This window comes from Pseudoliparis swirei, chromosome 12 (assembly GCF_029220125.1).
Source record: "Pseudoliparis swirei isolate HS2019 ecotype Mariana Trench chromosome 12, NWPU_hadal_v1, whole genome shotgun sequence".
NCBI lineage: Eukaryota > Metazoa > Chordata > Actinopteri > Perciformes > Liparidae > Pseudoliparis > Pseudoliparis swirei.
This window is the reverse complement of record NC_079399.1, coordinates 7,020,187-7,037,811: the sequence shown is the minus strand read 5'-3', so window position 1 is coordinate 7,037,811 and position 17,625 is coordinate 7,020,187. Positions and strand designations below refer to the sequence as shown.

Here is a 17,625-nt window from a genome sequence, read left to right as displayed (position 1 = left end):
TCAGTGGCCTCATTAGCACTAATTCTGCACATGGTGCAGACGCCATGTGCACGTTATTAGGCCGAATGCACTCCGTCGACAAGCTCGGCTGCACTGGGAGTCGTAACGCACCGAGAAGGGGAGCGATAGCGGGCCTGCCGAGAAGAGCGCAACGACGGGAGCGGGAGGACCTCGGCACCATCGACCCGGCTGAGAGGCTGCGGAGTCTGCACTGTTTCCAGTCATCTGCATCAGTGCGTTAAGAGTTCATATTTATCAAACACAGAGCTCCCATGGGTCAAATATAGACCGCTAATGATTGTGGCACAAAGGGGTTCGATTTGTACGAGAGCACAACTTGTACAAAAAGAGGAGAGCAAAGTCATTTGAGTTTGCGGTGCCTTTCCTACGATGGGAGTTGTAGTCAGGGTTCTTACACATTTTGACCAATGGATTTCCATGACTTTTCCATCACTTTTCCAGGACTTTAAACCAAATTTCCATGACCAAACTGAAATCTCGGTATAAACATGAACAATTTAGAGAATTTTGTGTTCAAAAAATGAGAATTCTAAAGCATACAGTTTACCTTAAATGAAACAAATGAACGAGACAATAGTTTGATTAAAAGAATAAACATTTCTATTCATGTTTATTCCTTTAAACACTTCTATAAATGTTTATTCTTTATGTGCAAATCCAGCTGTTTATATTAATTATTTCAAACTCGGCGTAAATGAACATGTGAATATACCAACTTTTCCAAAACTTTTATGATTTAATTTGACTTTTGAGGCCTGGAAATTACCACTTTTCCAGGTTTTCCATGACCGTACGAACCCTGTGTAGTGATTCGGTCCAACTCGTTATTCCAATCAATTAAAAATTAAAACGGGGAGCTGGCGCAGTGGTCCGGCACGTCCGAGGTCGGGTCCTGTAACCGGCAGCTTGAGTCCTGTTGAGGCCACGACTCAAAAACAAGGAAAAAAAGCACTTGCGGTGACCACAGGCGATGTGAGATGTCACCGATGTAAGCAAAGTGCCGTCTCATCACGTGGTCTCGGTGCTTTTAGGGAAACACTTTCATCTTTGCTCCTCGTCTGCTGAGTGCTTTCCTAAACGTCGGGCTTCATGTATTTGTACTCCGACCACATTGTTTAGATGTCCTCTGGGAAGAATACAAAAAAAACTAATTTATATACTTGATAAAAGGTTGAAAATGATATTTCCAATCCACTGATTCCATCAAAGCAGATGGCCCAAAGCAAAGCTTCTAAGACGACGTTGTGGGCTTTTATTTAAAAAAAGGGAAATGTCGTAATGAGATGTTCAAAGAGCTCAGCAGTTCCTTTACATCACAGGTGTCAAACACAAGGCCCGCGGGCCAAATCCGGCCCACCACGTCATTTTATGTGGCCCCTGACGGCTTGAAAAACTAAAATATCCCGTGCTTTTATTTTGAAGGTTTAAAAAAATTAATGGATTTATGTTAGAATATTAGAGAAATATTCTTAAGTACAATATTTCTACTCTCAAATAAACTATAATCAAATGCAAAGAGAGTTATTTAACAATATCTTCGGCAGTAGTTTATACGTTTTTATGTTTGGCGGCCATGATGCTCATGTGGCCCACCGTGAACATGAGTTTGACACCCCTGCTCTACATGATGCTCTCTACAGTCACCCTGTGTGTGTGTGTGTGTCCACAGCACATCTATGTGTGTTTGCTTGTGCGCACCGAGAGCGCGAGTGATCGATACTCGGTGAGAGAATTGCAGGCGACTGCCGGCGAAGACAAACGGTTGAGGGAAAAGTCTCAGTCTCGTTCCTCGGGCACATTGCCGAAACGTTGGCGGCACATTCACAGCTACAGCGATGCCAAGCGGCGTGATTCTGACACACACACACACACACACACACACACACACACACAGGCTCGCACATTGGAACCCTGAGTCAATCGCGGGCAACAGAATCTTCAAGGAGGAGAAACTCTGTTTGTTGTCGTCCTCCGTAACCGGGGGCGCCTGTCCGTGTTCCCGAGGTCCAACGCTCTCGACTGTAGACGTTGATAAATGTCTAAATGTTTTTTTTGAACCATTCAAATTGCCTTTGAAACCGTCCGTCTTGCTTTCGTCTTTTGGCTAGTTGAGTTGCAAAGACGGCTCTCGCCAATCTCTTTCAATAACGACCCTGAGAACTTTCGGGAGGACCGAAAAGAGAATGACAAAACAACGCAGCGAGACTAAAACGACAATATTTTTGGTTCACTTGCTGTAAATAGCTAGATAATGAAATAATGCACACGGGTAAACAGGCATCACAACAACTCGGGACTCAACTGTTAATGTAATATCGTGAGCGCGGAGAGATATTAGAGTGATGCAGGGACCACGGGCTTATTTTCCACACAGTCTCAATAAAAAATGCTAAATGTGACTAAATGACCCTCAAGTTAAACACCAATTTTGGTAAATGCACCAGGTAAATATTAAAAAATACATGTCAAAATAGCATTTCAGGGATTGAGGTGAAGTAGGATGAGAGGTCGAATAAAAAGAATGACAGGGTTTTAAATTAAAGCATCACTTTCAATTTATTACGACACGCTTCATTTTCCTCGCCGTGGTTTTCTATTGGTTTTGACAACATACACAAGGATTACCCGGGTCTGGGAACGGGGAACATCTTTCCGACTATGCAGAAGAACCTCAGCAGTCAGAAGATCGGGGAGGTGTTGCAAGGAAGTAATGTCTTCTCCATAATTATCAAATGTGGAGGTAAAATCAAATGAGAATGTCAGAAATAACACAGGAAATGTGAGTTTAATTCCATCAAGCGGGTTGAAAATGTAGTCTGGCCAGTAATTGTGTTTTCCCTTCCAAGTACGTCTGGCTAACCTGGGGGTCCATTTAAAACCGGCAATATTACCACATCCCCAGATATTCACTTGGCGGTAATCGGGTTTCCAATTGGCCAAAGCGTTGAAAAACAAGACCTTAATTATCCTTCATTGGGGTTCTTGTTGTGTTGCATGAGGTTCTGTCTGTGTGTGTGTCTGTGTGTGTGTGTGTGTCTCCATTCCTGCATGTTGGCTTCTCTCTGTGACTCATGTGACTCACTTCAATTGGTCCGCGGGCTGCTGCTAAACCGTTACAGTGCAGCAGGACTACAGCCCCCACGCGACCAATAAAGCATAACTTAACGAATGCGCTACATAATGCATTTTTAATGTCAATATATACCGTCGTCAATTTAACATGGGACGCATTAGTAGAACTACAGCAAAACAAAAAGTTAGTTCCAAAGAATTTCCTTAAAATCAAACTGCAAACAAATATAGTGATGATATTATTGATGCTAAAATTGTCATAATTAACATGAAATATGACCATCCATCCTCAGTGCTCCCCTGTATAATACTCACCTGCAGTGTAGCATTGATGCTGCATGTGTTACAGTTCTGGTCATGCGTTTATCCGCATGAATGTAAAAAATAAAATCTAATGTGTGTGTGTGTGCTGAATAGATAAGGTAAATAACAGCATGATTGGCGGATTAGTAAATCATTCCTAAAGGCACATCTTACTGTATCAGTCAGGATTCAGAGCAGCATACAAATAGGGGGCTGAGCTTTATTATACGTGACATTTATGAATAATTATGCCTTGCCTGTGTGTTTTATGTAAACTAATTAAATTCAAGGAATTGTTTCCTCCACCTCGTTTCTATTGGGGGGGAGGGGGGGGGGGACCGGCTGCTGAATGAGGCTTTAATAACACGTCAAAGGACTCCAATGAATCCTCCGAGAGTCGTGTTCTCATCCGCAACGAAAAACGACTCCGGGTGTCTCGAGTGTTTGGCGTCTTATTGCCCGGGTATGAAGTTACGTGATTGGGACAAGAGAACCGGAGAGTGCGAGTCACAGAGGCTCCTCGAGCGGAGAGAGGCAAACACTCGGAGACAGCTCGACGCACCGCGACGCAGACGCAAAGTACGCGTGAACAGGTCCGACACACGGCGCACACAAATACATTTTAAAAAACTATTACAAAATGTGCGTGTGTGTGTGTGTGTGTAACATGTTTCTGGACCTGCAAAAAGCAAGCAGGCGTGAGATATAGTGATACGTGCATCCCGCCTCACACATCTGCAGTGGCGTACATCACACGGCGTACAGCGCGTGGCCTTAAAAGATCAGAGAAAAGCGCCAGAGCTCAAGAAAGCACCAGAGAAATGTATGAAGCATGCAGAGTGGAGATAGTATTGTGGACGGGGAGGCCCGAGATTTGACGAGAGCGTCTACGGGGGGGGGGGGGGGGGGGGCGACGACGACACCGCAGTAGGAACGATAGCCGGAAGAGAAACATGGTGCCGACAGAGAGAAAAAACACGACTGTCATGCCGACAAAGCATTTCATTTAACTGACAAGAGGAGAGACATAAATAAGAAAACATAAGGGCGCACGGGGGGGGAGAGTAGAAAGAAGAAGAAAAGAGTACAGTGGATGTAGAGAATGAAACGAGGGCAGAGGGGCTGAAAGGGTTTCTAAAATGTTGCCACGAGCTCGTCAATAAGAGGCGAGCGGAGGCGAGATCTGGAACACAACGATAACGAGCGAACTAAAGGAGGGAAAAGGAACTCAAAAAGGGAAATGACAGACACAAAGAAAATGTGCCACAAATGAAGGTGCATTTGCCAAAGAGTAGCGCGGAGGAGGGAAAGCAGGAATATATTTTTAAGTTAATGGACTTGAACTTCACTTTCGACAGGAGGTTGGGGAGTGATTACTGCCATTAGGTGGCAGGGAGGATGTGTGTGTGTGTGTGTCAGTCAGTGTGTGGGGGTGAGTAGGACTTGTTTCTGTGAGCGTATGTGTGTGTGTGTGTGTGTGTGTGTGTCTGTGCACAGTTCTGACCTTGAATGTCAAGCTGGGATACACTTATCCACTTCCTCCTCCGCTGGCCTCCTTCCCTCTTCCGTTTCATTATTTCAACACTTTACCTCGCCTCCTTCCACCTGGGCTGCAGCCCACGAGGGCCGCGGTCCACTCAAGGAAAAGGTCAGAGCCATTTAGACTTCTTATTCTCCATGTGACATTAGCGTGCCACCATATCCGACAAATATATATAAATTTGCCATTCGCACATGCGGGAAATGTCATGTGATCCAAAAAGTCGGAGAGACAGTGAGTTATGTAAAGATTTCTGGCTGCTCTAATTAAGACATTTTGGTAAATAAAATCAATTTACGCATAAATTAACGCAAACAAACAGACAGAATCGTAAAGGTACGTATTCCAGGGGTGGTTTTGGAGTTAAGTGGATTACTATGCTGATTGAGTAAAAGGAGGATTATAGTCATTTTTCAGTTTGTTCCATTATGATGCTTTTTGCACGTTAGATTAGCGTAAAGCCGTTTGCATTCACAAACAATGAGAAAAAAAACCTGATGTTAAAGTATTTGAATCTAAATCGCGGACAATTACTTATATTTATGATTATTTGTGGATTTAATTTGTTTAATCTTACAGTCCCACGGGCATGATTGTCACAAAAAGTCACTTTTCAAGCCCATATGCACTGTTGTTTAAAATAATACTGGGAACCCAAAGTTAAAATATGTCATAAAGATCTGAAACTAAATGAAAAGAATAGTTTGTACTGTAGTTGAGTATAACAGTGTCCGACAAAGTGATATAGGATGACTTTGCCAATCTTAAAGAAAACAAATTGAAGTAAATGAGATGAGGGGTTAAACGTGTGTATTTTGATACCATGCAGTTAATTGGACGTGTAATCTGAGCTACAATAAGTCAGTGTGTTGACATGATGGTATCATTCGAATCTTGCTTTAGTCGGACTCTGCTATCTTTTGGGGGATCTGCTGTTATCCCAATATACATGGCAGTGAGTAATTCGAATCATTGGCCTTTGAAAGCATGTCATATCCGATACGATAGGTGGCGCTGTTTTCATTACAACTCGTGGTGATGCAGCCATTTCCGCTTGACCTCTTCACCACTACCAACAACAACCAACAACAACCAACAACAACAACAACATTTCGAGAAAGATGGCGAACAGAGAGCGAGGCGTGCATCCTCTACTATTCTTGCATGATGTTAATAGGAGTACAGCGAACGCAACTGGCGCTACTGGCGTTGTTTGTTTGTTTTCTGCCGCCAGGCTCCGCAGTGACAACTTATCGTCTCTTTCGACTTCGGGTCACGACTTGGGAGGGAGGGAGGAGGGCGGCGGGATCTCAAGCGTGCGCAAAGACGCAAAGTCCAGTTCCTAATCCAATTCACCGTTACATGCCGCGATAGTCGAATTATCAACCGGATCGGATCGAGTTATCCAGGGGTGTTAATCGGATCGTAGTCGGACCGCACACAGTCGAACAAAGGTGTCTACATGAAACGGATAATTCGATTTCAGTCCGACTAAGCCAGTTATTCGAATGCATGTAAACACGGTCACTGACACTCGCACACACACACACACACACCAAGCACATTATCTCCTTCCAGGTTTACAGCTGGCGGGGTTATAAGAAGACACTTCCTTCCTGTTTCACTTTTAAACACTGGTCAGGTCACAACGCCAGGCCACACCGGCCCACCATCGCTCTGCTAGCGCCTCCTCACCCTGCAGCAGGCGTTGACCCTGGGTGACTCAGGGTGTTGCTGTGGTGGTCCCTGTCTGACAGGCTTTGACTAAAAAGCTTAAAAACCTGCACTGAGCGGCACGAGTTTTACGAAGATTCTTCAAAAGCCATCTGCTGAAAACAAATCGATCTTTTGGGTCTGCTGTTAAAGCCACAGCTTTGTAAACTTTGGCATTTAGTTTTTTTTTTATCTCTGCTGTTTGTTGCCTGAATCTTATTATGTCTTTCTTTTCCATCGCTTTGGTCCTGCTTAAACTATCTGTGAATTTCTGTTGGACAACTCGTGGAATTTGGTGTGAAAGCAAAGCACCTGATGTTCAGAACTTTCAAGGACTCACCTCTGCATTCTCCTCAACACCTCCATTCACACAGCCACCCACACACACACACACACACACACACAGTCATTGGTATTCCATTCTAACCTGGTAGAGAGTGTGGTTCTTGTCCTTGAAGCACGGTAAGAGGAGAGAATAGATCTGCAGGGAGTAGTAGTAGGCAGCCAGCTGGAGCGTCAGGGCCGAATGACACTGCTTCTCAAAACATCTGTTGGCATCCAGCACCTGCATGGACGGAGGGAAATATATGAATATGAAGAAAAATAAATGCAAATTGACTTCACCGAACCAATAATTATGACCAAATTATGACCAAAGGTGGAGTGAACGAACTCTAAGATCTATATAATTTCTCCACCAGCGGTGCATTGTGGAGATGCGAGAGTGAGGACTCCTGAGGGATCTCACAACCTCCACTTGAACACAATCTACTGTAGTAGCCTTCCTCTGTCTTATATTTCACTTTCTCAGCTATCAGAATACATTTACTTCTCCTCTGATGTCAGAGACAAGCTGGACACGGGCCACACATTGTGATGGGGGAGTGTTTGTCGTGTGTGTGATTGAACCGGAGGAGACGTGAAACTGTGCGTTGCGTCACGAGCGATTTGACACACTGATGATGCAAACTGGAGAGCACAAGAGCGTCATCTGGGAGGGAGCGGAATATGGACTCCCTGCGCCACTAAAATACAATCTCACTTATATCACTGGAGTCTGTGTGTGTATGTGTCTAAAATTAAGCTTTTGGTATGTGTGTGTGTGCGCGTGTGTGTGTGTGCGCAAGACTGTGTGTCCACCTACCTGAGGCAGGGCCAGTAAGTAGGACAGAGCCAGCATCATGTCCCTGGGAAATGCATCATTGGCCAGCTGCAGCAAAACTGGGAAAGGATGGAGGGATGGGGGGCGAGAGAGAGAGAGAGAGCGAGAGAGAGAGAGAGAAGAAAAGACTTTAACTAAAGCACTGAGGATTAACAACCAGCCCTGCCTCCTGGATGAGTTTCACCCCATGTTTGTGGAATACGGACGACAACGCCTGTCAGGACTCACCTCTCTGTGGGCCGGACAAAAAAGAGAGGGAAGGTACAAATAGAGGGTTATGAGAAGAGTTGTGGGATTCTGTCCATCTTCTCGCTGGGCTATTGTGAGCACGTCTGTGTGTGTGTGTGTGTGTGAGCACGTCTGTGTGTGTGTGTGTGATTGTGTGTTTGCAAAAGCTGTGAACGAATGTTGGTTGTTGTGGATGCACATGCATAAATAAATAAAGATACAAATAAATATATAAATAAATATATATAAATAAATTATTATTATATATTATTATTTATAAATAAATAAATAAAAATAAATTATTATTATATTATATATTATTATTTATAAATAAATATATATATATATATATATATATATATCTCCGCACAGGGAGTTTTCATTATTCAAAGAGTAAGTACTTGCCCACTTCTAATAAGTGCTCTCCAGATGCCAAACTCCATCGAAGTGCACTTTAAAGTGCATTATTGACTGCAAAGTTTGATCCTGAGAATCCTAAAATCTCTTTCTTGAACCGGGTTCGACTCCAGTCGATTTGAACCACTGATCCGGTGGAGCGGGAACATGTCGACTGTGAATCAGCAGTTTGTAACCAAAGGTCAGACTGAACTCGGCGCGTGACTGTTTTGCACGATCAGAAAAACGGACCCGGAAAAAAAAATACGAGACACTTTGGAATGCTCCCGCCAATCGCGCCACGTTGTTAAATTAAGCCGCACAAAGACAACAACAACGGTTTCAATCATCCAAACATTTCCTCGAGCCGCATCCCTCTCATATGCAATGATCTTATGGTAATGTCCTGCAGCTGTGAACTGCATCCCATTTACTTTGTGCAGTGCATTGTGGGACACGGTACGCATCAACAGGCACAAACAATCGAGTACACTTGATGTGCATCTCTATTTGCTGGGGACGAGTCCATAATGTGATTTAGAAATCACCACCCACGAGCTTCGGGACAAGGGAAGCAATTTATTCAAAAGTACCGACATTGTGCTCCAGGTAGGACGTCAGGGCTTTGTGTAACAGACGCCTCTATTAAAAACATTATCCTACTACATGATGTCTATGCGTAATACTCATAAAGACCTCTTTCTGAGACGTGTATGAGTCTCAATGCTGTGGTGCAAGACAAGCTTCCGGAATTTTCAATGCAGCCTCTATAATACTCAACCAGGAAAGACGCACAACAAAAATAAATAAAAAGAAGAGCCCAAAACACCAAGTTGCCAATTCTTACAGGAGTAATACATCAGATAACCTCTAAGTTTGGAGAGATAAGGGCCGTAGAAGAGCAATACTACAGGCAGATTGGAACAGGTTTAATATCACATGCAATTATTACAGTTCACTGGAGGTGGCCAGGTAACACTTGTGCCATGTGAAAGAAGGCATAATGGACAAACTGAAAAACTGCCGCGAATTAGTATGTAATGCGGAATTGGGATACAGCCCATGTCTTCGGTGCCCCTGAGGCTGATGGGATTTGGAGTCTCGATGGAGTTTTGGGCACAGGGATGGACTTTTGTCAAACCGCTTGCCTCGAGGCCACAACAGGCCACCCCAAGGACGCACAACCACACTCACACCAAAGTAGAGGCACAACAAACACTGTAAACACACAGGCTCTCTCAGTTGTTGAGTGAGGAAACAGAGGGGGAGGGGGGGGGGGGGGAGAGAATCACTTTTTAGTCTCAGACCCAAGGAGAACAAAAGCCTGTGTTGGTGATAAGAGTGGAGCTAAGTGGAGCATGGACACTGGGAGAAAGACAGGGGGGGGGGGAACAGGGGGACACACATGCTATAGAACTACATGCACACGAATACTCATATGTGCGTTGCAGCACCTGACATATGAAGCTGTGGATGTTCGGTGTGTGTGTGTGTGTGTGTGTGAGAGCCGGGGGACAGCTCTCTTAAGCAGAGTGCCCACCCTCCTCCTTTCCCCCTCCTCCTCCCCCACTTCAGAATGAGCTGATTATACGCCTCTCTAAAGCCACTGATACCATCGGGACAGGAATTACCAGAGGGGTAAACATACACACACACACACACACACACACACAGAATAGATAACCCAGACTTGAAAGCATACAGAATTTCTTCTTGTGAGGGAGAGAGGAAAACAGTGTGTGTCTGTGTGTGTGCGTGTGCGTGTGTGTGTGTGCGTGCGTCCACAAATACATGCACACACACACTCCTGCTCCTGTGTCAGCAAATCCAGGCACATTGTTAGCAGTACGGTGAGACAGGGACTTATCCCTATTTTACCTCTGCATGCAGTGTGAAAAACAACTGTTTATGGCCTGGTCAACATGCGGCCAATGGCATTGTGTGTGTGTGTGTGTGTGTGTGTGTGTGTGTGTGTGTGTGTGTGTGTGAGTGTGTGTCTCCCACTGTTTCCCCTCACACCGACGCCCCGTTTCTGCACCTTACTCGGCTCAATCCCATTGAGTCCCTCTCCACCGGTGTCATCATTAACTACCTCCGCCTATCTGGGCCAGGTGAAAAATGGCTATATTTATATTCTTAAAGGCCATCTCCCGGTCTGTTTTCTGAGGACAGCCGGCGCGGCGGCCCGATACAAGAGTCATTAATCGAAGGTTGTTATCGGATACGAGATACCGTCCGCGCCGCCTTTTCTCTCTCTCGACACGTCGCCGCTCAGGGAAGGTGACTTTAAAGAAGGGAGATATTAATTTGACTGGCAACCGCAGAGAGAGCTTGGATTTGGTGGAATGTGTGTGTGCGCGCGCGTGTGTGCGTGCATATCGATGTTGTACTCCATGGTCAAAGTGTGTGTCCGGCATTCTTTAGCGTCCACGTATTAGTATTCACACCCACACACACACACATTGATTCCAGCGAGCGGCTGTGATCCATCACGCGGCGTGGCCTTGATGTTTTGACTTAGCACTGTCTCTCCGATATCGCCGCGGTGACGTGTCATTATTTACTTCTGCTGCGGGATGCGCGGGTACACATTAATTAATCAATGTGAGGCTATTCTTGCCATCATGTCCCCTTGTCCACCACCTATGGTCTCCACGGTGAGACGAATGAGGAGGAGGGGGGGAGGGGGGGGATACCGCAGCGTCAGTAAGTCGGCGCACACAGGAGCAGCTCCACTTACACGACTCTCATCTATACAAACGCTTACATGGCACTTTTTACTTGTTTTTCTTCTTTATTTATTTTTTTATCTGGGAATTTACGGGAAAGAAAATTCAAGACGTCGACAAATCCGTCAGTCGGTCACAATTATTACAACTACAGTAGAATGATAATAATAAAGTCAGATTACATGTTGTGATCAGTGTGACTTTAATCTAAAACATGTGACTTCCATGCTCACCCTGCAGGCACTAATCCACAGGCCACAACTCGTCCACCATTTCAATAAAATAAAGGTAAACAAGACAAGAAAAAGGGCAGAGAGAAAGGCAACCCTACATTGTGCAAGACTGCTTTTGAAATTGCATACTATTGCAAATTGATAACGTAGTGGCTCTAACTGAACCGACGTCTGGATGGGAACGAGACGTGAGCTTCCTGAACACACTCGACCGCCCCACAATGCATTGCGTCTCCTCCGACTGGCCACTGGCTGACGAGGTCGACGTCTTACATAAAATAACCGTTGGAAAAGTTATGAACGATGAAAAAAAAGAGATATGATGTACAGTAGGAAACCTATTTAGCACTAAAAGCTTTAATAATTAAAATCTGCTGGATAGTCAAAGTTGAAAATATTAAATTGAGTGCGAGTTGTAATATTGATTAACAATTTTTGATAAACAATTATTGTCAAATGGAAGCTGGGACCGGTAACGTCGTGATCGCTCCCATGAATGTCCTTCGGCGTGTACGGGTAACGTTTGTAATGCGCGACGTACGTAGTCGATCATTTCGCCGTCAGCGTGCGTGACGCACAGATGGAGGGAGTAGCGTGCGTACGCTTCTCAGCTCAACTCGGAAGGGAAAGCACGAAGAGGAACACAATATGGAGTCGCAGATGTCTGAGAGATGCGGACGATATGGTCCGTCTGCTGTGTATGTCTATCAAAGCCGTGTCAGCGGCCACAACATGTACAACACCGCTCAGAAATGATTTTAAAACAATCTATACTCAACTTTCTTAATCTGCATAAGTGAGTGAGAGATGTTAATTTGACAGCAGAGAGAGCTTGGATTTGGTGGGATGTGTGAGTGTGTAGGGGAGTGTGTAGGTGAGTGAGTGAGTGTGTGAGTGAGTGAGTGAGTGTTGTGTGAGTGTGTGAGTGTGTAGGTGAGTGTGTGAGTGTGTGATTGAGTAAGTGAGTAGGTGAGTGTGTGAATGTGTGTAAGTGAGTGTGTGAGTGAGTGTGTGATTAGGTGAGTGTGTGAGTGAATAGGTGAGTGTGTGAGTAGGTGAGTGTGTGAGTGAATAGGTGAGTGTGTGTGAGTAGGTGAGTGTGTGTGAGTGTGTGAGTAGGTAAGTGAGTGAGTGTGTGAGTAGGTGAGTGTGTGAGTGAATAGGTGAGTGTGTGTGAGTGAGTGTGTGAGTAGGTAAGGAGTAGGTGAGTGTGTGAGTGAATAGGTGTGTGTAAGTGAGTGAGTGTGTGAGTGAATAGGTGTGTGTGAGTGAGTGAGTAGGTGAGTGTGTGAGTGAATAGGTGAGTGTGTGTGAGTGAGTGTGTGAGTAGGTAAGTGAGTGTGTGAGTGAATAGGTGAGTGTGTGAGTAGGTAAGTGAGTGTGTGAGTGAATAGGTGAGTGTGTGAGTGAATAGGTGTGTGTAAGTGAGTGAGTGTGTGAGTGAATAGGTGTGTGTGAGTGAGTGAGTGTGTGAGTAGGTGAGTGTGTGAGTGAATAGGTGAGTGTGTGAGTGAATAGGTGTGTGTGAGTGAGTGAGTGTGTGAGTAGGTGAGTGTGTGTGAATGAGTGTGTGAGTGAATAGGTGAGTGTGTGTGAGTGAGTGAATAGGTGAGTGTGTGAGTAGGTGAGTGTGTGAGTGAATAGGTGAGTGTGTGTGAGTGAGTGTGTGAGTAGGTAAGTGAGTGTGTGAGTGAATAGGTGAGTGTGTGAGTAGGTGAGTGAGTGAGTGAGTGTGTGAGTGAATAGGTGAGTGTGTGAGTAGGTGAGTGAGTGTGTGAGTGAATAGGTGAGTGTGTGAGTAGGTGAGTGAGTGAGTGAATAGGTGAGTGGGTGAGTAGGTAAGTGAGTGAGTGAGTGAATAGGTGAGTGTGTGAGTAGGTGAGTGAGTGAGTGAGTGAATAGGTGAGTGTGTGAATAGGTGAGTGTGTGTGAGTGAATAGGTGTGAGAGTGAACAGGTAAGTGAGTGAGTGAGTGTGTGAGTAGGTAGGTAAGTGAGTGAGTGAGTGAGTGAGTGAGTGTGTGTGTGTGTGTGCTCACCCTCCGTAGCAGGAAACAGGGTTTTCCCTTCAGTCCTGGCCTCCGCCAGTTTGCCGGTCCGCAGCAGAACCTCAGCAAAGTTTTCCTGAGGCACGTCTTTGTAGGACGAGTACACGTCTTGACTCTAAGAGGAGGAAACGAAGGCCAAAGAGGGGCGAGTAAATACCTCGTACTCGACATCGCACCGAGGGAATCCCGACACGAGGGAGAACGGATCGTTCCCTGGGATCAGACGGATGAGTAGGAAATAAAGCGTGTAGATTATTAATCTATAGGATTCAACAAGCTCTCTCTGTCTCTCTCTCTGTGTCTCTCTCTCTCTCTCTCTCTGTGTCTCTCTCTACATCTGTGTGTCTGTGTCTCCCTCTCTCTCTGTGTCTCTCTCTCTGTCTCTCTCTCTCTCGCTCTGTCTCCCTCTCTCTCTGTCTCTCTCTCTCTGTCTCTCTCTCTCTGTCTCTCTGTGTCTCTCTCTCTGTCTCTGTGTGTATGTGTCTCCCTCTCTCTGTCTCTCTCTCTCTGTGTCTGTCTCTCTCAGTCTCTCAGTCTCTCTGTGTCTGTCTGTCTGTCTCTCTCTCTGTCTCTCTCTCTCTGTCTCTCTCTCTCTCTCTCTGTGTGTGTCTCTGTCTCTCTCTCTCTCTCTCTCTGTACAGGTAAAAAACCACCCGATTGATCAGCCGATTCATAGACAGATGGACGCCGTTATTGGTTGACGGATGATGGAAGATGGATGAATGCCGGAGATGGTAGCGGAGGAAGGGATTTGGAGAGGCCTATTAAAATGCCATGAGAAGAGATGTATCGGCGTTCTCCGTTTCCCCTCGCGTCCACTCTTTAAGCTATCCACATGATTTGTGTCTGGGAGCAAAAAGCCCAGTCATCGCCCAGGGCAACCATTTTCTAGGCATAAAGGTCAAACTACTCCTTTTCTTACTTTTTCTCCTCCCATATCTCCGTCTGTGGACCTCCTTCTCTCTTGGAGTGTTATGGTATTCATCTCTCTGCCTTAATCTATGACATACAGCACTTCTTCTGTTATGGTTAGATGTTGCTGTTATCTTCCCATTATTCTTTGGTGTATTATTATATTCCTATTTACTTACAAATGGCTTTTGGCATTAACACGTCTTACTCTGAAATCAATATTCATTTTGCTTCAAGATACTTCTGGAAGGACTTTGGAAGTCAGCGGAGAACGAAATCTGATTAAATGTCTGAAGTCAAGCATTCTTGCTGTAATTTAAGAAATGTGGCCTGAGGTAGAGAAAAAAAGAGGGAAAAAAAAGAAATACAGACAACAGGGATGCGGTAGGAAGAAGAACAAAATAATGAGCCATAAGCGCTGGTCTTCAGCCACTCACCGGGTCCAGACAGGGATCATCAATGAGTTCCTGATAAAAGGGGCCACAGCCTTGACGCTGCAGGTTGGAGTTCTCACACGCCCCTTCCTGGCGAGTGGCTCCTGCACCGTAACCCTGAGGAGGCATCAAAACATCATTAAACTTTCACAACATGCCCACAGCACTGTCATCTCTCTCTCTCTCTCTCTCTGTGTGTGTCACTTTCTTTGTCCCACAGCTCACATCCTCTCCTTTAACTTTCTCTTTTTTCTTCTCTTCACTGAGAAGCGGGCGACCGCGAGCCGCCTTTCTCTCAAATTGCCGCCGAGACGAGCGACGCCATCAATCTCCTCCCCGGCGACCGCCGAGCCGTTTCGGCCGTCGGCAGCTGCCAAATATTGAAATATTCAACAGGCGGCCCAATTAATTATGCAGGAGATGAGCTCTTGATTGGTTGATTTTAGAATAGAGGGGTCTGTGAAGTCTGTGAGCGAGAGGATTTGAGATATGAAGGCCGGGGGATGACCTGCAACTGTGCTTCTTCACACACACACACACACACACGCACACACACACGCACACACCAAAACCCCCCAAAAAAGTGTTCACTCACGTGCAGCGGCCGCAGGAAGCCGAGCGAGTCCTTCCACCAGCGGTGGTCGCTGACTGCGGTCAGCACCGCCTTGGTGGTCAGTCCCGTCGTGGTCAGCACCTCCATGGTCTTCGCTGTGGTCCGGTGCAGCAGGTCCCCCGCTGTCCCCGCAGCGGAGCCCACGGAGGCCTGGGGCCAAGGGACAGCAGCAAGGGGGGGGGGGGGGACAGAAAACACGGCGGCCACGTTATTCTAGTGTGTCACACTGCGGTACGCGGGAGTCTTTGTTCATACAGAACCCAGATTCTGATCTGTATTGTGATATTAAACCAATGGGGACATTTGGAGCGGAGGACTCTTGGGTCTCGGTGTGGTAATATACTTTTTTTTATAGGTACTTGAGAGCAGCGCTTTAAATCGGCGCGGTGCTCTTTGAGTCTGTTGGTTCGTTTGTGTAAGTTACAATATGCGCCGTTGAGGCTTGAGAGACACACAGTGAGTAAATGTGCCAAAGGGCAACCAGTAATGCAGGATGTACGGGAGAGCGGGGAAGATTCATGACACAAAAAACATTCTTCTTCTTTTACATCCCGGGACAAGCATGGGAGAAATTGATGCATGTGACTGAATCTAATTCCTTGAAGTTCAACATTATGAGAAATATGCTTATTTAAAATGAAAAAAAAGCCACTTATATAAGTGTGTTGCTTGCGATTCCTTTTGGTTTCGGTGGTTTCGCATTTTATAAACTGTAGATGTGTTTTTTCACGCTGTGTACGGCGATGCATTTTTTATTAGGTGTGCAGCGCTGTGGAACTGCTGCTTTTGAAAAGTGCCAGACACATAAAATGTACTTAATTACTTATTTGCTCTCTGGCCTCGAGTTAGATGAAATAGATACTACTCGTGTTTATATATATATATATCTGTCTAAAGCCAGCAGCCAGTGAGCTGAGTTTAGCATAAAGACCGGTAGCAGGTAACAATATCCCTCTACCTGCACAGTAAACTTTGTTACAATGGTCATTATATATAAATACACATATATATATATATAAATACATATATATATATAAATACACATATATATATATATAAATACACACACATACACATATATATATATATAAATACACACATATATATATATATATAAATACACACATATATCTTCGCATAGGAGCAAAGCCACTGGGGATCCACTTGGGGATCAGCGTCTCCCTCAAGGAGGTGCTAGTTGGTGGATTTGGATTTGACGGACAGACATGAAAATGGTGCACATTTTTGTCATCTCATTATGTTTTAAACATGTTTTAAATTAAAAAAATTAATGAAGATAAATGAACAAATGAATAGTGCGTTGTCCTGTGAATTGCATTGATGGGGTTATTTTTTGAAAGCGCGCCACCAGTTTCCACGGTATGTTGATTTCTGCACAAATGAAAAGGATTTTAAAGCCAAATGTAGAGCGCCGGTGGGACGAGGCCAAATCATTTAGTGCCTTTCATCAATAGTTTATTTAGCTGGGGACTGAGGGTCGGGGAATGAAAAGAACCCAAACATACATACACTCATGATGTATGTTTAAATAAAAAATGTTATGGTAAACAGCTCTAGAGTGCGCAGCCACGCACATACACAAACCCAGACGCACACGTACACAAACACAGACGCACACATAGACACATCCATCTAGGGCTTAAATATACACGAGTGAGGAGCATGGACATCAATACAACAATAAAATGACAACAGACGGTCTCAAATGAGCACCCGTCCCCACACAGAAGGGGATGCAACTCAAGTCATGAAACATTAACACTCACTCAAGGCTTCATAAAGGGGGAAGGGGACGCATAAATAAACCACACGAGCCGAGCAACCTTAACACTGGATTTACACCTCATTAAATATGAAGCAATCGGAAAAAGAATAAACACACACGAAAAGCAGAAGCGGCCGCGACAACTCAGACGACGAGCTGTCGCTTTAAGATTCAGACAAGAAAACAGACGGAGGAGAACACGCGCGCTCACAAACCTTTACGGAGTCCGTCTCGTCCGCCTCTCGTCCGCCGCCAGTAGCAACAGGCTCCATTTGATAGTTCACCGCCTGGTACAGCACCTAGAGGACGGGGATGGGGATGGAGACGGAAATCCCCAAAATTAGAACCGGCTTTTTCAGCTGCGCAATGTCATTGGATACAGGTTATACATTTAAATGTGGACAGTGGGTATGACTGACAAAATGGTTCATTGTGT

At 45.1% G+C, this 17,625-nt stretch overlaps 1 protein-coding gene across 3 annotated transcripts in view; it reads right to left on the bottom strand.

The window, feature by feature from the left end:
• Positions 1–17,625, bottom strand: part of nbas (NBAS subunit of NRZ tethering complex) — a 151,585-nt gene that overhangs the window by 66,019 nt on the left and 67,941 nt on the right. For all 3 annotated transcript variants that reach the window (XM_056428488.1, XM_056428489.1, XM_056428490.1), the window contains 6 exons: positions 17,405–17,488; positions 15,386–15,553; positions 14,794–14,907; positions 13,436–13,559; positions 7,794–7,870; positions 7,077–7,214 (listed from right to left, as the gene is read on the bottom strand). In XM_056428488.1, coding sequence (XP_056284463.1) covers positions 7,077–7,214; positions 7,794–7,870; positions 13,436–13,559; positions 14,794–14,907; positions 15,386–15,553; positions 17,405–17,488 — 705 coding nt within the window. The remainder of the gene's footprint in view (positions 1–7,076; positions 7,215–7,793; positions 7,871–13,435; positions 13,560–14,793; positions 14,908–15,385; positions 15,554–17,404; positions 17,489–17,625) is intronic.